Raw genomic sequence first — 21,719 nt, 5'->3', positions numbered from 1 at the left:
CAGCCCACGGCAAAGTTCTATTTTTCCAAAATTGTTTGAAATATATTTATTTAATTAAATATAGCAAATAAATATAAAAAATTCCAAATTTTAACATGGAGTACCACATGTTGTATGTGAAGAGTAGAAAAACTTTCGAAGTCGAACTCAAATTCGACCTTCACTTTTACTCCAAACTTAACTGCATCCTTCTCAAATCTCCGAGTCTTCTCCAGAGATGTTTCCATTTGTAAGCATCGTACGTGAAAAAATTACGAAACCTACTCAATTTTTTACCACTGCCTCCACATATGATATAACGAGGTATTGACAAATATCATAATTTTCAGACTTCATTTGCTTTTTTTTAAATTATAAAATCATTCAAACACACGTTCGTGACCGTGTTTTCTAGACAAGATGTTGAGAATTTCTTTTCATTTCACGTGTAAGGCCTCAAACTGAGCTAAATAACATGAATATTATTTTTTCACTCATTTTATTCTATTATTTGAATAACTTGCAGTTCAAATATGACTTGATTCAAAAAATTGCTCGAAATGCAATTAATTAGTTATATATAGCAAAAAAAATTAAAAATGTACCCAATTTTAACTTGGGGTACTACATGTTGTATGTGGTGGGTAGAAAAAGTTTCGAGGTGAGAAGAGAAAAAAAATTATAACTTTGCCGTGTGTCGAAAATAACACACGACAAACTATTTACTTTGCCGTGTGCAAAAAAAAAACACACGGCAAAGCATGAATTCACGGCAAAGTGGCTTTTTGTCGTGTGCCCGACAAAAAGCACACGGCAAACAAAGAGGCACACGATATTCTAGCAATTTCCGGTAATCGTGAATCGGAAGAGGCCAATGTTGTGGGCCGGGGGATGGGGGTCGGGCAGGCCGAGAGCAATTTTGGGGTCTTTTGGACTTGGGCATCATCAGAGATCAGTAGAATCCCCCCCTCAAAAAAAAATCAGAGAGTAGAATTGGACATCCCCTTTTTTTTGTCCTTTTTTTCACCTTTCACTTTCAAATAAAAACTTTAGTCACATCGTAGCATAGATTTTGCAGTCTATACAGCGAGCAATGTTGTGGCAGGCACGGATAGAATGGATTGGATCAACACAACTCTGAAGATGAGTATTTGGAGTCTATTCCGGAAGCAATTTTGGTGTATGTTGGTGTTGGAAACCATCAGACATCAACCTGTCAGGCAACTCCTCAAGATTTCCAATAAATGCTGTCAAACATCATTGCAGCAGTTAGGCAGGAGAAGAAACACGTTGCGTGTAATACGGGTACCTCACTACCAACATTGTAACTACATGGTTCTTGAAATCAATCCCAGTTTCACTGTTTCTTTTTTTTTCGCTGCGACTTATGCGGAAATAAGTTGGCAGAATCATTTCATTGGTTAACAAATGTGCCAATGGCCAAGAGAGGTTGTGGCCTAATCTATAGTCAAGTACAGGGGCTATCTATCATGAATGTAAAACCTGAAATCATTATACCTAAAACTGAAACTATGGTACACTTCAGATACAAATTGTGACAACAGTGAATGTGGAGCTGTCACTGGTGAGACTTGTGCATAAATAGTTGCCTCTTCAGACTGCAGGCTCAGGTTCAGTTGCCAGCCTGCAGACCTGCTTCGATCCCAATCTTTGCATCAGCACTGCTGACATTCTATTTTCAATGGGGCAGAGAATCAGGAACAGTCGACATTGTAAACACATATGGAGGGCCGCAAGAATCAGGACACAGTAAATGGGGATTGATTCTTACTTGGATAGTGGCGAGAACTAAAATGCTAATTTGATGGACATAACTTGCAGAACAGGAATGAAAAGAAGTATTCATAGTTTTGGTAACAATTAACAATTAACCATAGGTTTCTTTTGTTTATATAGTAGGGTTTCTCTGGTTTTCAGCCCGACAGGAGGAGACAGCCCAGGCGGAAGTCACGGCCAGAATTAGGTCCGGTCCACCAGGTCCGGCCCGACAGCTCTTGGAGCAAAGAAATTTACATCTTGTTTCCCTTGGATTAATCATTGCCTTCAGAGACTCATCAACTCAATTCATACATGATGATTTTTTAAAGAAAAACTCATACATGATAGTAGCTTCAAGTTTTGTTGGACAAGCTAGAAATCACTTGAGCATCCATCATTATTCCTAACTCAACAAACAGTACAGCTAGTTGATAGTAGTGCATGAAACGAGAAGACTGGAGTCGATCGGCGGTCACCAGATGCGCAGGGGTAGATCCAGGGGTGTTTATCAGGGTCATCTGACCCCATAAACTTCAGCAAATTCAGTGTTAAATTACTGTTTTAATACTGTAGATCCTAGCGTTTATGTGAAGATGACCCCAATGATCAGGACAGCTAGCTCCGCCCCTGCAGATGAGTGCATCTAGATTTCTTCAGCGGAGACATGATATGGACCTGCCCACAACCACAGCCCAAGCAATGGCCGTCAAATGAAATATCCAACTGAAACGTCGTGGTATCAGCTACGAGTATGTAATGCTGCTGGTGATTCATAAAAGGAGACAAAATGCATGACATCGTACCGGCCTTGATCAGGTGCTGCTGCCGCTACTCCCTCTGTTCCCGTCCTCCTCCTCCTCCTCCTCCGCCTCCTCAGGTTCATGTTCATCAAATACCCACGTACCTTGGAACTTGATGTTGGCGACAGGACGTCGTGGGTGCATGTCAGCCATGTCCCTCAGCGCGGACTCAGCAGCCTTTCGGTTGGATTCCTTAGCACACCCCCCCCCCCCCAAATGTCTACAGAGATTTCTTTGAGGCCTGGTAGGTGGTCGATGCCAGTAGGTGCAGCGCCGTACCTGTCCCATCCCTTCGCATTGAAACCTAGCTTGAGCCTTTCGAGCTTGGGCATTGCCCCTGCCTCAAAGGTCAGGTATGATATCTTGCTACAAACGACTTTAAAATGCTTCATAACAGGGAATAATCCACTTCCTCCGGGGACGATGATTTTATTTTCAGGAGCTCCACGGATGTGTAGAACCAGGTGGATAAGGGAGGGCAGCTGTGAAAGCATTCCAACATCATCCTCCAACACCTCTTGAACAGTGAGATACAGGTCATAGAGGCTATGGTGCTGGCCAATCCACTTTGGAACCCTCGAGAACCAGGATTCGTACTTTGCATGGAAGCTTTCGAGATGGAAGAAATAAGCTGGGACTGAACACCATACTTTTAAGCAGCTTCTGACAAGAACATTATCACTAACAATATGTAGATGTTTGAGGTTGCAAAGGTTTTCAAGGGCGTGAAGAACTTCCCTACATCTCGCTGCAGTCTCATCTCCAGATTTATCGTAGTAGCGCTCACAGCTGATTTTAAGATTTGTCAGATTGGTCAGTTCTCTCAGACCCTTGATACTGTCCAATGAGTTGCCCAAATCAAACTGGCTTAGAGTACGCAAAGATTTCATGTTACCAATTCTATCAGGCAATATTACATATCTAGAAACAGCCAGATGCACCAATTGGCCCAAATTATAACAATCTGATGGTAGTTTCCAGTTGCCTGATATGTCAAACGTTTCCAGTTGCCGAAGATCCCCAATTTTACTAGGTAACAACACTTGGTGACCTTTTGCTACAATCTTAAAGAATCTTAACTGAAACAGGTGACGTATTCCAGTAAAATCTAGCGATTTATCTGACTCGGGCCATCCTGAAATTTCAATTCCTATAACTCGGAGATGCTTGAACAGTTTAAAAGAGAGCAACTACGAGGAGGTCCCAAATCTTGCTAGTGTACGTATTTGGGATAGCTGGACAGATCTCGCTGCAGTGTCAGCCTTTTCATTTGTTGCATCATCCAGGTTTAGAGAGATCCGGCGAATCTTATCTCGATGTCCTGCCATGTCTTGCATATCATCCATTATAGTGACGAAATTCTCTTCTGTAGACTTATGTAATATAAGATCAAGCATCATATCGTGTACCCGGCAAGACATTACATCACCATTATAGTCTGTATCTACAGGCTGAATCATACTCCTATTGATAAGCTCATTAAAATAGCTCTTTGCAATATCCACTGGATCTATCCCACAATCTTTACATATGAATCCTTCAGCAACCCATTGCCTAGTCAAATCATTCTTGTCAATTGTGTAGTCTTCTGGATAAATACCAAGATATAGCATGCAAGTCTTCAGATAATGAGGAAGATTGATATAGCTGAGATTCAATATTTGTCTCATGCCTTCCAAGCTTGGGCTCATTTCAAAGTTGGAGCCTAGAGACTTCCGTACATACTCCCACTGCTCCTTTTTAAGCTTGTTTGGCTGATTGGCTAACAGGCTAGATGTTGTGATAATTGCAAGTGGCAAGCCACTACATTTTTTCAAAATTTCAGATGACACTTTGTTCAAATATGTAGGGCACATATCCTCTGAACCAAAAATTCTTTTGAAGAATAAGCTTCTTGAGTCTTGGTCACTAAGTGCCTTCATTTTGTAAACATATTCAATGTGATGATTACAGCAAGCTCTAGCCACAGCCTCAATTCTGGTAGTTGTTATTACTCTGCTACCGTTCGTGTTCTCCGGAAGAGCACATCTGATAATATCCCATGCAGAAGCATCCCAGATGTCATCAATTACAATGAGGTACCTGCCACGTAAATATATATGCAAGCATCATGACAGAGTAAATGAAGACATGAAAGTATTATCGTCACTAAAGATCAAAACAACAACAAGAAAGAAAAAAAACTCAATTATCCCTACTCTGTTCCATTCTTCTCATCCACTCTGTGAAAAATTGAGGAACATCATTCCCCACTGTCTATTTCATATTTTCTTTATTTTAAAAAAGAAGTACCTTTGTTCTGTGGGCTACACTGAAGGGGCATGGGATGTCAGAACAACCTGTCTGGTGCTACAATTGAACAAACCATGGCTCATGGACCTTTCTCTGTTTTTCAAGTAACAACCCTCAAAACTGAATCATATATACTTAATTAGACAGTGGTGAGAATGAAATGCTAATGGGAGGGGTGCAATTTTGAGAATAGAAATGAAAAACAATATTTAGAGTTCTGATAACAATTGTAAACCTTTTGTGTATTTATAAGGGTTTCTCTGGTTTTCATATGCTAATAATGAATATTTTAGCAGATCTGATAAAGTACAAAACCATTGAGTGCAGATTCCAATTAATGTGAATGCTAACAAACATCCATTATACATTTAACTATTTAAGGATACAACAGGGACAACACATACTAGTTAGCCACAAGAAACCATGGTCCAGAGAAGAAATCTAGACACCTCATAATATAAAGTGCTAAAGAATACTATGATGCTAAAGAAGAATAGCTTCAAAATAGGAAAGAAAGTGCCATATCATAAATCACTCAAAGACAGAGCACAATCACTTAGAGACTAGCGTACCTCTTGTCGAATAGGAAATTTTGCAGTGCAGTGATCAATTCAGACTCTTCCCACATTTCAGTGTTGGTGTCCTTAGGAGCTACAAATCCAACTTGAGATAGTATTCTTCTCAGAATCTTCCTAATGTTTGGTTTTTGGGACACAGAAACAAAAGCTCGAGACTGGAACTTCTCCTCAAGCTTGCGATAAATCTCATTTGCAAGTGTAGTCTTTCCGAGACCTCCAAAGCCCACAATAGAGAGCACCTTTAGCTGAAGCGCAGGCACACCCTCTCCATCCATCAACTGAATCAGCTGGTCTCTTGGTCCCTTGACACCGACAAGGCTCGTCGTCTCCGCATGGAGCGCCAACAAGCGAGGATCGATGGCTGTGTTGTTTTCCTTCGGGACAGTGTCATGAATCCTGTACCTCGTGCGCCGCTCACTTGCCTCCTTGACACGGATCTTAAGACCTTCAAACTCCTTTGCAATCTCATGCCTGGTGTTCATTGTTGTCAGCAGCTTTGTGCTCCTAGTGATGAACCCTTTGAATCCGTGTGGCTTGCTGGAGTCACGTTCCACGCGAAGCATGAACTCGCTGATGCTGTCCTCGATGTCGTAGGACAGCTCGCGAACCTCCTTGGCCCAGCACTTGTCTTGCTCGTCAGGCTCCTCGGTATCTGAGATCTTCTTCAGGAAGACATACATGCTCTCGAGCTCAGCTTTTAGGAACATGATGGGCCCCTTGGCTTCTTTGAGCAGCTTGTACTCGGCTGTGAGCAGCTCGCCAAGCTTCCGAAGCAGGGAGCCCATGGCGCCGGCCGATGCGCTCACCACCGCAGCCTCCATGGCCTCCGCTTTCCTCTCTTTGCTTGCTCTCAATGTGCAGTCTTCTCTGGGGTGCACTGTGAGGGCAGCTGGACAAAATCGAAGCTCGTTGTCAGAGGAAAAAATCGAACTCCAATCTCTGTTCTATTTCAGCAAAGAAACAATTCTTATTGAGTAGGACCAACCATTTCTTGCCGACGTTGTGGGGGAACGAGGAGAGCTGTGGTTGGGAGGAGTCGAGGACGTCCTCAACTACTTGTCCTTGGCCGCAACAGCTTCTTCTCCAGCCTTGGATCGAACTGCTGGCATGGCTTTTCCACTGCAACCCCTCCTCGACTTGGCGCACAGGAGCAGGATGACGAGCTCCTTGCTTGATTTGTGGAGGAGGGAGAGGAGGATCTCCGACTTGATCTGTGGAGTGTGGAAGAGGAGGAGGAGCCAGATCCAATATTACGATGACACCTATATCTATACCATAAAAGAGAAGTTTGGCTTATAAATTTACCACATTTGATGATGTGGCAGCCACGAGACCGGTCCATGCTGGCGCTGAGTCAGCAGGCACCGACGCCGTTCGGCCCACGTTACTGCACGCTGGGCCCGGTTGACGCCGCCGCCGCTAACCCTATCCGACCGAATCGATCCCCCCTTCTCCTCCCACTTCCTTCTACCGCATTCTTCTTCTTCCTCCTCTTGCCGCGTTGCTCCTTCTTCACTGCTCGCCCCGCCGCCGCCTCCAGCTCCCCTCCCGCCGTCCCTGCGCCAAGGTGGCCATGTCCCCTGGCCTTCCGTGACGGATTAAAGATATGTACTCTTAACTCGGCCACGTGGTGCGCCATGATCCAGTTTGCATTGGACTTAGGGTTAGATATCATGGACGCCGAGTTTGTGTTGGGCCTTTGCATTCCTGAGATGATCGTTTTCCATTATTTCTTAGGCTTCTGATGTAGTGGGAGAGGTGGTTGTGTCGCAATGGGTAGCAGTGAATGCCCTCCTTGGTATGTTCGTACTGAACAGAACTGTCTAGGATGAATTTAGGAGTTGGTCGCGTCTAATTTTTCATTTCTTTTTGATTGTTTACCCTGATGCCAGAATCGATCCTGGCAATGCGTTTAGACTAGTCGTTAAGGTTGCTAAGTTTGTGGCTGATGGCGAGTACGAGCTAGATGATATGGCCGAGCAGCAACATGACTTATGGCTGGATAGAAACTGCAAGTATTCGTTGGCCCAATTCCACGATGAGTTAGCAACAAAAATAATCTGGGGGCCATCTCAAACACTTGCATTGTGGGTTCTTGACCAAGATACTGGGTCTGAGTGGAAGATTAGGAGGGATGAACACTTTGACCAGATGATTCGGGACAGATGTGATGAGAGGTTGGCTGTGATTGCAGTAGATGTTGTGACGAAAGATGGCTACACTGAAAATGCCAGCTCAGGTGCTTCAAAAGGTAGATGTGTCTCTGGTGTCACTAGTGAGCGTAATGGAGGACAAAGTGCTGATGCTGCTGAAGGTTATGGTGATACCTACAGTTCCCCACAACAAGCACCTACTGATTTGCCTATAGCAGTTGACTGGACTACTCTAACAGTAATAGGGCAGGCTGATGATGATGGTCTTGCACAAGCCGTTGCTGATGAGGACAAGGTTTATGAGGCAATGGGATTTGAAGATGTAGAGCCAACACCAGAAGAAGGTACAGAAGAGGTGCCCATCCCAGGCATGTCAGCAGAGATGCAGGCTGATATGGAGGAAGCCGCTGTTAATGTTGATGACACAGTCCATGAAGAACCAATGCATGAATGGGATAGGGATAATCCAGAAATGAGTGTTTGGCACATTGTATCCCAGCATGAAGGAGTTCATGCTAGCTGTTAGGCAGCATGCAATAGTTCATGAGTTTGAGTATGATACTGAGCATTCAGACAAAGACAGGTTCAGGACTAAATGTTCCGCTGTTGGCTGCCCATGGATTATTAGGGCTAGAACCCAACATGATGGCAGTGTCAGGATATAATTTTTTTATGTAAATAAACTGTTTATGTTGTGTTTCTTGTTGCTGTTCCCATGTTTTTTGAGATCATTTCTGATATTTTGTGTTTCAATATGCAGATTCAAATTAATCAAGGGGACCATAATTGTGCATCTACGCAAAGGGTTGTAAGCAAGATGGACAATATAGATTGGGTGGCAGAGAGAGCAATCCCACTTCTCAAGAGGGGCCCACAGATGGGGGCAAAAAACTCCAAGAAGAGCTTAATTACAAGTACAAGATTGAGATACCATATCAGACAGTGTACAATGGTAGGCAGAGGGCAGCTGATAAGCTTTTTGGTAAGTGGGATGATTCATTTGATTGGTTGTATAGGTTTAAGGCTGAGATAGAGTTGAGATCACCTGTGAGTGTTATAGAGATAGATACTGTCACTGACCCCAATGATGGAAAGATTAGGTTTAGCAGATTTTTCTGTGCATTCAAAGCTAGTATATATGGCTTTCTGAATGGTTGCAGGCCTTACCTTAGTATAGATTCCACTGCACTCAATGGGATGTGGAATGGTCACATGCCAGCAGCCTTAGGTTTAGATGGCCACAATTGGATGTTTCCTGTGGCATTTAGATTGTTTGATTCAGAGGACAAGGAAAACTGGATCTGGTTTATGGAACAACTTAGAAAGGCTATTGGTCCCATGGATAAGCTAGCCATCTGCACTGATGCATGTAAAGGGTTGGAATCATCTGTGAAAGGCAGTGTTTCCACATGCAGAGATGAGAGAATGCTTCAGGCACTTGATGGACAACATGAAAAAATACTACACTGGTGATGTGTATGATAACATGTGGCCTGCAGCTAGAGCCTATTCAGCTCACAAATTCAAGTATTTCTTTGATAAAGTCTTGGAAGCTAGTCCAGATGTGCAGAAATGGCTGACACTGCACCATCCATTTCTTTGGGCTAGAAGTAAATTCTCAGATGACATCAAGTGTGACTATATCAACAACAATTTAGCAGAAGTATGGAATTCTTGGATCAAAGAGCACAAAGATCTACCTGTGCATTGCATGGCAGATGCAATAAGAGAGAAGATAATGATCTTGTTTGCCAAAAGAAGAAAGATTTCTAGAGCTTTACCACCTGGTATACTACCTGGTATCATCCATCAACTAAATGCAGCATCTAGAGGATTAGGTCACCTAAAGATTTCCAAAGGCCACCCAGACCAGGCTGAGGTTATATAAGTCTACAAGGATGAAGAAGTTAGAAGGCATGTGGTGTACCTATCTCAAAAAATATGCACATGTAGGCAGTGGCAGATAACTGGACAACCATATCTACATGCCTTGGCTGTGATCACTAGCACTAGGCAACCAAACATGGGGAAGTTTGTTGACCACTACTACGCAGTGCAAAGTTTCAAGCAGCATATGATGGCATAATTCCAAATATCACAGACATGAACCAGTGGCCTGAGGTGGAGAAAGGGTTCAAACTATCCCCTCCATGCCAGAAGAAGAGAACATGTGGAAGACTGAGAAAAAATAGAATCAAGTCGGCTAGGGAGACAGGTGGTAAGGCAACTAGGCAAGTGAGGTGTCCTAACTGCACAGAGCTTGGTCATAGGGCTGGCAGCTGGAGATGTCCACTCACTGGCACCAAGAAAAGGTTCTTTCTAATCTTTTTTTTTGGTGTTTCACCTTGCCATATCATATTAAGCTGATGCTATCACTAATGCAGAAAGAGAACAAAAAAGACCAAAGCCAAGGCTGGGAGGAAAAAAAGCAAGAAAGGTGCTGCTACTGAAGAATCAACAACAACTCCAAGGACCAGAGCAGCTGTTGCAAGAGAAGCAGCAGAAAAGGCAAGGAAAGAAGCAATGGAAGCTGAGCTCAAGGCTGCAACAGCAAGGGAAGCAGCAGAAGCAGCAGCAAGGCAAGAAAGAGAAGCTGCAAGACTTGCACTTTCAACATCACAAGGTGCTGAGGAGGAACATGTGATGGCCTTAGAAGTTGTACTCCCAGAAGCCACTAATCAGACAACAAGAACTAAGAGGTACTTTTTATTCTGAAAAGCAACAACACTTTTGCAACACATGAACCATTAGCATAACTTTGCACAGGTCCCTATTTCCTGGAGATGCTCTAGAGGTTGAAGTGCAAGCACCTAGGAAGATGACTGAAAGGACCGTGATGTCGCCTAGAGGGGGGTGAATAGGCGCACCTACAAATTTTCACTCAAATGCAGCGGATTAAATTCACTGTCTGCCAAACTCGAAACTTCTGGGTTTGCAAATCCGGATTTGGGCAAGACAGCAGGTGAACTCAGAACTTCCGAGTTCACTCAGAGTAGAGTGAACACAATAAATCTAGTGCGAGTGAATGGATACAAGTTCAAACCCCAAATGTAGAGTATGCTCGGTGAAGTTCCTTGAGCAGGTTCACACAGATCCTACACATACAAAACAACAAACTCTTCAAGACACAAGTGTCCAATGGAGAGATTCTCAAATTCACAAAACAAATGTAAATACAATGAACACAAGGATTTGTTTTACCGAAGTTCAGATTCACCCCGTGCACCCGCGTGTGAATCCTAGTCTCTATTGAGGAAGCTTATATCGACCCCAAGGTCACGCTATCTCCTCCTTCCACTATATGACCATGCACCCTCGTGGCACAAGATCGGTGCTGCAACAAACTTGCCGCTGCTCACCACAATCCTTGGGAGCTAGCCGGCAACGCCTAACCGTCTAGGAGGCTTCACCTCCAAGAGTAATAAATGCGAATCACACAAATCTCGGCTAAGCTCAAGTGCTCAAGGTTTGCTGTGCTCTCTAGTGCTCTCAAGCATTCACTCTCTCAACCCAACTCAAAGATATACACTAATCACACAATCTCACAAAGAGAGGTTGGGGAGAGCTCAACTATGGCTACCAAGCTTCTTGGGACGACTAGCAATGAACAGAATAAAGCCTGGAATAGCAGCCCACCAAGGAGGGGCTAAGGGGTATAAATAGCCGGTCCCAACAAAACTAGCCGTTATGTGACAGTTAGAACCCGAAACTTTCGGATTCTACAACCCGGAACCTCCGGGTTTTCAAACCAACTAGCCGTTAGTGCCACGTGTGCCAAATCCGGAATTTCCGGATTTGCCCTGACAGTAATGTTAAAATGTGTACGTGAGGCTTTTGTGTCTCTCTCAACTCACATGGGTTACTTGAACACTGAGACTAAACCAAAGACCATTGTGATGCATCCCTCTTGATAGTACGGCATACCTAAACTCAAGATCAAAGATAAATTACATTTCAACTTCTTGAGTTTCTCTTTTTCATCCTATGCCGTGTGTTGATCAATCAGAATCTGAGGTGTGCATCCAACTTGGCTTCTTTACTTTGAGCACATCTTCCTTGAGCTAGTGACCTTGAACCTTTATGCTTGAATGAAATCCACTTCTAGTTCAAGTCACGGTCTTCACAATAAGATTCTAGAAAGATTGATACTTGCCAACATGAACACCACACATGACCAAGATTCTTCAAGTTGAACCCAAAGAACGTTTCGTCACCCTAGCATTGGTTCCTCGGCATAACCACAATTGCCCTTCTCTAAGCTTAGTACCTAGAAACCCATTCCCAAATTCCAACTTTTCATCCTTGCATCACATATAGCTTCATGTAGGCTTGTATCACATTTAACTTACAATAAAATCCATTTTGATCCTCAAGCTATTTTTCTTCTTCTAATGAATAATGCTTCTCAATGTGAAATTCTCCTTGTCTCTTAGAATTCTTGTACTTGATCATTATCGGTTTCTTTACTCATGCCAAGCCTTTGCTTACATAGCCTCTAGAAACTCGTCTTTCGATCCCATCCATTTATTCTCAAGAGCCCTCTTGAATTCACATTGATTTTTACATTATAATGAAAACCATTTCTTTCATACTTGCTTGATCATCAAATATCACTTGCAATTCTTATGACAATTTTTCCAATATATGAGACTATGCATAAGCATACAACCTTGTCTCATTCTCAATACCTTGACTTGTCATTTTGAGTACCACATACTTCAACAAGCTTCATTTAGATATGGGAGTGAATTCTTCATCAATAACATATATCCCAATTCACACAATACTCATTGCTTGTTATCATTCTCATACTAGATCATGTCGTGGCATTCATCTTGTCATATGAGTTTTATCTTGAACATTGATACATTTCATCGCATATATAATAAATATGATAATCAATTTCTGCTCATATACTCAACAAGATGATTAGTCCTTTAATCGTGGTGTCAATCAATCCACCAAAACACACTAGGGGCCTAGATGCACTTTCAATGACTCCAAAGAAGAAAAAGTTGGCAACTAAGGTGAAGAAGACACCTCAGAAGAAAGGAACCACAAAGAAGAAGTGACCAGCCTCACTCTTCTTCTTTTGCCAAAACAATCTTTTGAACGGCCAAAACTGTCTCTTGCATGGCCTTATTATGTAATATTGGGCACAAAACCACTTTGCTGGATATGCTAAATGATGGTCTGTAATGGCACAAAACAATATGTATGCCAACAATTGCTATCTAATGTTAGGGATGTTATGGACTCAAGTTGCCAGAATATGTTTCATTGCAAATGGTTCATTCATCAGGTTCATTGCAAAAGATTCATACATCTGGTGCATTGCAAAAGATTCATACATCAGGTAATGGTTCATACATCAGGCTCCAACAAACACAATGCTCAACTCAAGCCATTAGAACTGATCTCACAACCATTGCTAACACAACAATGCCGAAAACAACAAACACACAATTCATTTTCCATGTCAGATTCTCTAACTTCTCTAGCCTACTGCGGTTCTCTTCCTCATCGTTCGCGCTGCCGTGCGATCCTTCTTCCACTTCTTCGATCTGCTCATACTTGATAATGACAATCTTCTTGAGAATCAGCTCATCCAAGTAATCCTTCTAAAATCAGTAGAAGTCACAATACTTCGGATTCTGCAAACACCACCAAATCGAAACTGTGATGCTCCAAATCAAATCGCCAAACACACTAACATAGAGGGATGGAGAAACTGACCCCATTCCTCGGACACTTGAAGAAGGTTCGCCCGTTGTTGACTGTTTCTTTCTTCGCGCGAAGCTCGATCACACGGGCTAGGCCGCAGTCGGGGCATTCAACCAAAGGAAGTCCAGATTCTTTGCCGGTTGGATACGCCACAGCATGCATGCGCGTTGAGCTACCGCCGCGTTCCTGCCTCCTCCCTGACCTACTGCCGCTCGAAGACTCTGCCCTGTGGGACATGGCCACCTTAGCGCAGCGACGGCGGGAGGGGAGCTGGAGGCGGCGGCGGGGCGAGCAGCGAAGAAGGAGCAGCGCAGCAAGAGGAGGAGGAAGAAGAATGCGGCGGAAGGAAGTGGGAGGAGAGGGGGGATCGATTCGGCCGGATAGGGTTAGCGGCGGCGGCGTCAACCGGGCCCAGCGTGCAGTAACGGGGGCCGAACGGCGTCGGTGCCTGCTGACTTAGCGCCAGCGTGGACCGGTCTCGTGGCTGCCACATCCTCAAATGTGGTAAATTTATAAGTCAAACTTCTCTCTTATGGTATAGATTTAGGTGTCATCGTAATAGTGATAATCTGATGAGCGCCATTCGTAATAATGGTGAAAATATAAAAGCCCCGGAGTCTGGAGGGAGATGGTGGTGGGGGAGAAAGGAGACGTTGACCGACCCTGAGCAAAGAAAGATGCCTCTCATCAATCAGTGCTCTTTATTATCATATAAGAAACTCGTAATAATGGAGATACTACTACAGAACATAGATATTGTAACAAACTCTTGTAACACATTCATCATTGTGTTACAGAGAAATTTAATAGTAACACAAAACTATGTGTTACAGATGAATGTTGTAACACATAGCACCTGTTCTATAAAATTGTGTTACAGAAAATATTTATAGAAACATAAAAGTAATGTTACAGCTAAAATGTTACAATGGTAGTAGTATTTAGTAACACATACAAAATAATGTTACAATTTAAGTGTTACAAAGAAGTCCTTTAAATTTTTTTTCCTTCACTAAGTGCCATGAGTGTGATGACACTAGATAGCATCAGCATCTCAGAATGTTGAAGAAATTACAAAAAATAGAAGTATTAATAGTAAAAAGACTCGTCTGTTGGCACTACTTCAATACAGCCCATCCAACGTGTCCTCCTTGGCATTAGGGCTGGACAAAGTGCACCAGCTCGTTAGCCCGCTCGGCTCGCACGCAGCTTGGTGCGGTGCAATTTACTAACAAGCCGAGCTGAATTATGGCGAGACGTTGCAAATTATGGTACTTATTTTCTTAAGGGCATTAGTGAGCATACATAGTCCTAATGTGGTGGGAAAAGTAAAAATAGTTATTGCTTTGTGGTTTTTTATTTTTTCCCCCATATTTAAAATTGGTAATTGAGGATTCTCTTAAACTTAGTGATCGAGGATTCTTGCATGCCCCTACCTCCTCGGGCGCGTCATTTCAGCACAAGCAATTTGTCTCCTGCGGTATCCTAGATGTTCCGAGAACAAGATAAATGTTTCAACAAAGAAATTATTCGAGTAGATGTTCCGAAATAACAAAAATGTTTCAGATTTTAAATATAAATAAGTGTGGTTCAGTTTTTAATTCATTTAGACAATCAACTTTTGAACTACTACAACAACAACAACATAGCCTTTTTTCTCAAGCAAGTTGGGGTAGGTTAGAGATGAAACCCGAAAAGAATAAGTTCAATGTTCAGGCACATTGATAGCTAGTCTCCAAGCGCTCCTATCCAAACCTATCTTTTTAGAGATATTCCAATATTTAAGGTCTCTCTTAACCGACTCATCCCTAAACAATCAACTTTTGAACTACTAATTTTAAAATCCTATTTTGCACGGAAATGTATTTTGGAGTATGCTGATTTGCGGTTTGCCAGTGAATAAAAAATGAAAGAAAGAAAATTCGGCAAATGAAAAAAAAAAACACTAATCCTAATGGGCCGTGCCCATTCATATTAGGCCTGCTATCTCCTGCCCTGCGGACTGCGGTGAATAGAATTGCTCTCCACACGACCATGTCCCCCGACGGTTCCTACGCCCCTGCCTCCTCCGCCGCCCCTGCGCCCCCTTACCCACGACCTGACCCTGGTGCCCACCCCGCCGTCGCTGCGGTGCAGGGGGCCGCCGTCGCATTCTTAAGCCTTATCCCACGACCCGACCTTCGGCGGCCACGCAGTCCTCGCTGCGGTCTAGGGACCCGACGCCGCAGGTGCAGGGGGCCGCCGCCGGGGTGCAAGTGCAGGGGGGCCGCCGCCGCTGAAGGTCTAGGTCCCCCGGCCGCAGCAGGTCCAGGGACTGCCTCCACGCCGCAGCAGGTCCACGGACCACGGTACGAGTAGTGGTGATAGCAATCTTGTTTATTTAGATTCAGTTCTTGGAAATTTGTAGGACAAATGGTTGTGGTCATGATTCATGAATTGTAGTGAATGGTCCAGCAAGCCAGCCCTCGTGGCCATGCCCCTGCATGCTCGCTATGACATTGTCTTGCAGATCATGCAGCTAGGATGTGCAGATCGCGTGATGGTTGCTGCTGATCCATGGTGTGATGAACTTTGGCTACCAATACACACAAGGTGTTTGACTGTATGCCTCAATAGGTGAATACGAACCCTCTATTTGCAGAGAGAAAGATCAACATTGTGAGATTGCAGCAAACCTGCACATAAAGATCATTGAGTACTTTGCAGCTATTTTAATACATTCTTTAATTTTATTTCAATTTATTTCTTGGCTTATTATGATCCTCTCCTCTACACTTGGGTTTGGTTCTGGGACATGTCCATTCCACACCACCACCCTTGACCTTGTAGGCAATCTGAATCACCCTCACAGGTGAATGCCCTTCAGATTTTGATGTTCGGTAACCAGTTACATATTATGTTTTGATCAATAATAGAATGTGAGTTGCAATTAATCTTATGAGCTCTGGTATCCTAGTGGGTGCTTTGGTTCCAATTATTTCAATGACTCTTGATTGGATTTTTGTTTTCTTTCATTGAAGATGGATGGGAATGGAGAGCAGTTGAAATAAAGCCTTCTTTATTTGTAACAGTAACTTAATTCTTCATGTCTTCAGGTCAGGTAACAAATTTTCGTTTTATGTTCCTGTAGGAGATGCAGAGCTGATTACTGCATGAAATGGATTTCGAAGATGTACTTCTTCGATGCCGATACTATTCCCTACTCTAGTACTATGCTACTATTATCAACTTATGGTTGTCACTTTGTTCATTGATTGTCCATACACAGTTTAGAAGTTATATTTGGTTAACTTAGCTACTTGCATCATGCCTTGCGATTACAGTTGCATGGTCTAAATATTACAGCAAGCTTTGCAGTTCATTGTTCATACTTTATTTGATCTTTTTAGGACTTCACTTTCTCTAATTTAACCCAATGCATAGAGAGCCCATTTTTCAGTTCTTCATGTATGAAAAATGTATCATACATTCTGCGACCTCATGATAGATTTTTTTTTCCTTCCTTACCTGCAGGTTCCACAATGCTTGCATTCACCCATCTTTTGGTGTTTGATGTACGAGGGCATCAACAGGCAAAGGATTTCAAGGAATAGATAGAAATAGTTACATATGTTTTTAGATTTTGGTACTATGAAACCGTTACTATCGTACACAAAATATGTATCTATATACATTGAGTCATTATAAATTATGGAGTTCTATGAATCAGTTATGTTTATTGATATAATTCAGTGTACAATGGAGCTACTCATTGTTTGAATTTTGTTATTATGTGACATGTGATGCTTCTCCAAATTTTATTTAAAAATATAAGCAATTATTTTTCTAATCATTATATTTATCAAAAATGCATTGACCGCTAAAACTATTGTGTTACTATAGATTAAGATTGTGTTACTAGGATCTAGTGTAAGCTAGAAAAAGGGCATGATAAGTAACACATATTCGCACAAACAGGAACAAGCTCATAAGTGTTACAAGATGATTGTAACACATTGTCTTATATATAAGAACACATTATATGTGTTACTACAAGTTGGTTGTAACACATTTTCTCACAAACAAGAACACATATATTGTGCTACAATAAACCTTACTGTAGTAACACGGGAAATTGTGACACTTATCAATTGTGTTACTACTTGACTTAGTAACAGTTTTCCTTATCTATAGTAACACAAGTTGGTGCTACTAAAACCTTGTTCTGTAGTAGTGAGAATGGGTGCCCACCGGTCCAAAAGAAAGGGGTTTTTTACATTTTTACCATTATTACCAATGGCACTCATCAGATTATCATTGTTAAAATGACACCTACAACTATACCATCTGAGAGAAGTTTAACTTATATTTTTACCACATTTGCACATGTGGCAAGCCGCGCAGGCATGACACGTTGGCGCCTAGTCAGCTTAGGGTGCGAAATGTCCTCTCTACCCCTGGCTCTCTCCCTCTCTTAGAGCTGGTTCCTGCCGCTCCTCTCACTTATAGTTAAACTTCACTCAGATAGTTATTACTGCAAGGAAAAAACTAGTTAACAAGTCTCAAAAAAATTGCGTGTCAATTTCATTCAAAAAAATACAGGTTTCATTGCCGGGATTTGAACCTGGGTGCCTGGGTGAAAGCCAGGTATCCTAACCGGACTAGACGACAATGGAGGTTGAAGTTTTTTGTGAGATTAGTTTTTAAAACTGATATCTACCCTCTGACGGCCCGTGTGGGCCACTTCTCATGGTTTTGGATGCTGACCAATCAGGTCTGTCTTGAACCCTCCTTTTAAGCACTTGGTTGCTTTGTGCCAATAAGCTTCGTCTGCTTTCCTCAAAGAAAAAAAAAAGCTTCATCTGTGAATGTCAACTGGGCTGGTATCTGTTTAAGAAAGGAACACCTGAATAACTGATAATGTCAAGCAATGTTGTTCAGGCTTATACACATTCACTTTGTTCGCTGGACTGGAGCCGGAAGCTGGTGCTGGAACGGTGTGAGAGGAAAACACTGTTGGGCTGGAGGTTGCTGGAGCTGCCGAACAGAGTGATTTTATTTACTGCTGAGTGCTGATTGCTAGACTTATTAGAGGGATTCAAAGATGAAACTACTCATAATGGGTTTGTGCTGCCAAAGAAGCTGCCTGGAAACTAACAAGTGCAAGGAATGAAGGAAACGTACACCGAAACCGCCCCAGCTCTTCCGACTAAGTTCTGCAGAAGCTGAGACTATGCTGTATTCAGCGAGCGCTTCTTGATTTTGTTATTGATTAACCAGTAGCATGAAACTGCAACCAGATTCCCTGTCTCCTTCATGACAAGCAAAGCAATCCCGTAAGACGAAGGTCGCGTTTCAGCGATACGTAGTCTCATTAGTCTCTTCCAGGGAAGATCACACAGGGGCTGATGTTGTAATTTAGTTTGAGCTATTGGTGTGTCAGTGCTTGGTTCGCCCCTCACCATCCCCTGTCTCATCTTTCACCATTTGGGACACGGCGTGATGCTTTACTCGCCTGCAAGGTTTTTTACGGTGCACAATACGATCATTTAGTAGTATGTAGCATAAGGAAGATCTAACCATCCATTAAAAAGAGTAAACTTATCATTAGTAATTTAATATAAATTGAAAATATTTTTTTAAGTTTTTTGCATTTTAGCCCCCATCCATCTCCGTGGGCCCCTTCTCCGCCGCCGCTCGCGACGCTCGGCCAACTCCTCCCCGTGCTGGAAATCAGGCGTCCTCGTCGGCACCGGCCTAAATCGAGTTCCATCCGCGCCGCCCCAATCCCCGGCCACCGCCCTATTGGAGGTCGTCGCCCCCTTCTCGGTCGCCTGCCGCGGTAGACTCCATCTTCGCTGCCGTGCCGTCGCCCCCTCCCTTGCCGCCGTCCCCACTCCTGCCGCTGCCACAAATCGAGATGCTGGTGTTTGCGATGGTGGTGCCGCCGATGACTCGCTGATCTGGAGGAGCCACACCGATCCCTGGAGGAGCTTGCTCGACGCCGACTAGTGCTCCTTGCTTCGAATCCGGTTAGTAAGGTACAAATCCATGTATTTTCCTCAGATTTTTGCTATAGATTGTGCTCTGCCTATGTGTTTGCAATTGAAAGTTTGGTTCGTATACTTGCTATTTGCTATTATGTTCTTGGTCTGGTGTGATCTATCCAGAGGTAGAGTTAGGGGAATCATCGATCTGTGCAATTTCAAAGATGCAGTTGCAGTGAACCCACCTTATCTGTATTAGTTCATGAATGTCATTACATTTCCATGTGTACAGTTCCTAACTATGCAGGAATGTGTCAGTTTACTCTTGCATTATTGTAGGCTTATATTGTATATATATATGGGCTAAAAAAATTTCCCACAGATCTTGGTAAAATCGAGTGTGAGTTAAATGTGTAATAGAGTATGGATTAGATAACCTTCTTCATCCCTTCAATTTTGTGAGAAACAAAAGCATTTGCACCTTTCATGCTTGAGAAGTCAGCAGCAATATTATTCACCAGGATTCCATGTAATGACTCTGCTTGAATCAAAAGGACTCAAAGGAATTTAACATACATCCCTTTAATTGTCAAGAGAATGTAAATATCTTCAGCTCAAATAAATTTGTCATTAGACATCCTGTGCATTTCAATAGAAGCATGATAATGATGTTCTCCCTTCATCCTTTTATTTTGGGCCCTTTTTTTTTTTGTCTAGATTGCAGTCCTCTTGCAGTCTTGCTTAACTGGATTGCCCACTTTACTGGACATCTGCTACTCTTTTTGTAGATCAGCAGGGATGACTTCGCCTTGGAAGGTTTCCTTTTTCCCCATGTTCTTCACAGACCCGATCAATGGGGAAGTGTACATTGAGATCGTCTGAATGTGTGATGCCGTGGTGTGCAAGAGAAAAGGTTGGAGCCGACAGCGCTAAGAGGCAGGCGCAGGATCCATACATTTATGCAGCAGTAGTATACATAACTAGAAACTTGGCCTAATGGTGTACGAGATCAGAACCTTGGTCGTGGACTACTGATGATGCAATGCCCGAATTCATTATGCTGGATTGAACATATTTTCTTAAGACAACTCTGGCTGAATCTAAGTAGAAGATGGTTTGTCAACAATGTTAGCCATGGAGTCTGTGGTCCACTAATCTTAGGACTTGTATGATTGTATCCCATGATCTAGTGACATTTCCATTGAGCTTTTCAGTGGAGTTTGTATACAGCAGAAATTCTGACCTTGCATTGTTGAGATATGTTGTTAAGCCTTTATGTCTATAATTGATTCCAGGAAATACTAAACTGGATGGCCGATGTCACTTGCATATTGAGCTTATTAGGATATGGTGACCCTGATAATTGGGCAATCAAGCACGACGAGAAGCTTTAGAAATGGCTTACAAAATTGATAGCTTCGTATATTTTATCACAGTAGCTCTTACATTGATCATGGTACATCTTACATATATTTTATCACAGTACATCTCACAGAGACAACACCTGACCCCTTCTCCATCAGTCACAGTAACAGTTTGCTAATATGGTTGTCAACCATTTTACATAAACACATGAAAATATCTTCTGGTATCCGAGTCCGAAATGCGAGCTCTGAAATCATGAAAATTGAATACGAATATATTCTACGCAAGCAACTATTCTGTAAAAACATAAAAATAACAATATCAAGGAAGATCTGCCTTCATCTCTACAATCTTAAACCAAAGCACACATCACAATCTTTGCTGCATAAAGCATGAGCCTGAACTCCAGAGCAAACGCGTAGGTATAACTGAAAAGAAAACAAAAAGGAAAGATATTAACTTAAAGTCAGTTTGTAAGTTAATTGCCACATAGCTGTAAACAAACTCACCAAGCAAGCTTTGTAACCAACTAGTGATGATACTTTACTGTTGCTTGTAAGGGCCAAGTGCCAACTGACAGATGAGTTTTCACATTTGTGCAAAGCTGCACAACTATTTTTGTCCAAACAATGTTCAACCGAAATTGATTAGGATGCAGTATCAATATTTGACCTAGCACATGAGAATGGAACACCACCATATAAATTGATATAACACAAAGAATCATATTGATATCAATCGATACAACACAAGAAATTGAAACAAGTAATCTACATATGATCTGTTGGGTGATGACGTAAGAATTTCACGGCAGCAGCGAATGGCTGCATTCTGCTTGTGAGCCCCTAGGCCGGAGGAGCCTGATTGGCAGAGCCGGGTGACAGCGCGTTCGTGGCTGGTGGCTGATGGCCTACGGGATCCTCCCGCCGTGCCACTATCTGCGGTGAGCGTCGGGCGCAGACTTTGCAGCAGCGAGACCCGGCAGCACGACCCAGCCGCCTACATGCCCGCGAACGTCGGCGGCGGGGAACAAGCCGCCACCCCGGCCGCAACAATCTGACGCGGATCTGAGGCGGTTCAGGG

General features: G+C 42.8%; 1 protein-coding gene and 2 long non-coding RNA genes across 5 annotated transcripts; 2 read left to right on the top strand and 1 right to left on the bottom strand.

Annotated features, from left to right (window-relative positions):
- Nucleotides 1-1,994: 1,994 nt before the first annotated feature.
- Nucleotides 1,995-6,660, bottom strand: LOC120700215 (disease resistance protein RGA5-like). 2 transcript variants are annotated; one of them, XR_005685804.1, is made up of 4 exons: nucleotides 6,414-6,660; nucleotides 5,423-6,317; nucleotides 2,562-4,640; nucleotides 1,995-2,433 (listed from the first exon to the last, which is right to left on the bottom strand). XR_005685804.1 is itself a non-coding variant. In XM_039984433.1 (3 exons), exons 2-3 carry the CDS (start codon nucleotides 6,247-6,249, stop codon nucleotides 3,749-3,751), a joined length of 1,719 nt encoding a protein of 572 aa, XP_039840367.1. In that variant the 5' UTR covers nucleotides 6,250-6,317; nucleotides 6,414-6,660; the 3' UTR covers nucleotides 1,995-3,748. The 2 variants fall into 2 exon arrangements, 1 of the variants encoding a protein (XP_039840367.1); XM_039984433.1 differs by having other exon boundaries at nucleotides 1,995-4,640.
- Nucleotides 6,661-15,322: 8,662 nt separating this feature from the next.
- Nucleotides 15,323-17,065, top strand: LOC120700214. Of its 2 annotated transcripts, none has more exons than XR_005685803.1 (2): nucleotides 15,323-15,653; nucleotides 15,824-17,065. It is a non-coding gene; the product is annotated as an uncharacterized LOC120700214 (long non-coding RNA). The 2 variants fall into 2 exon arrangements; XR_005685802.1 differs by having other exon boundaries at nucleotides 15,815-17,065.
- Nucleotides 17,066-18,948: 1,883 nt separating this feature from the next.
- Nucleotides 18,949-20,573, top strand: LOC120700213. The gene is made up of 2 exons (XR_005685801.1): nucleotides 18,949-19,325; nucleotides 20,060-20,573. It is a non-coding gene; the product is annotated as an uncharacterized LOC120700213 (long non-coding RNA).
- The last annotated feature ends 1,146 nt before the right edge of the window (nucleotides 20,574-21,719 follow it).

Source organism: Panicum virgatum, chromosome 3K (genome assembly GCF_016808335.1).
Source record: "Panicum virgatum strain AP13 chromosome 3K, P.virgatum_v5, whole genome shotgun sequence".
Taxonomy (NCBI): Eukaryota; Viridiplantae; Streptophyta; class Magnoliopsida; order Poales; family Poaceae; genus Panicum; species Panicum virgatum.
This window is presented reverse-complemented; position numbering and strand designations above follow the sequence as displayed.

Excerpts from the sequence above, each read along its gene's own strand:
- LOC120700215 (XM_039984433.1), bottom strand. The coding sequence starts at position 6,249 with ATGGAGGCTGCGGTGGTGAGCGCATCGGCCGGCGCCATGGGCTCCCTG. Across the intron at positions 4,641-5,422 it reads AATTTCCTATTCGACAAGAG|GTACCTCATTGTAATTGATG; the intron begins GTACGCTAGTCT and ends TTTACGTGGCAG.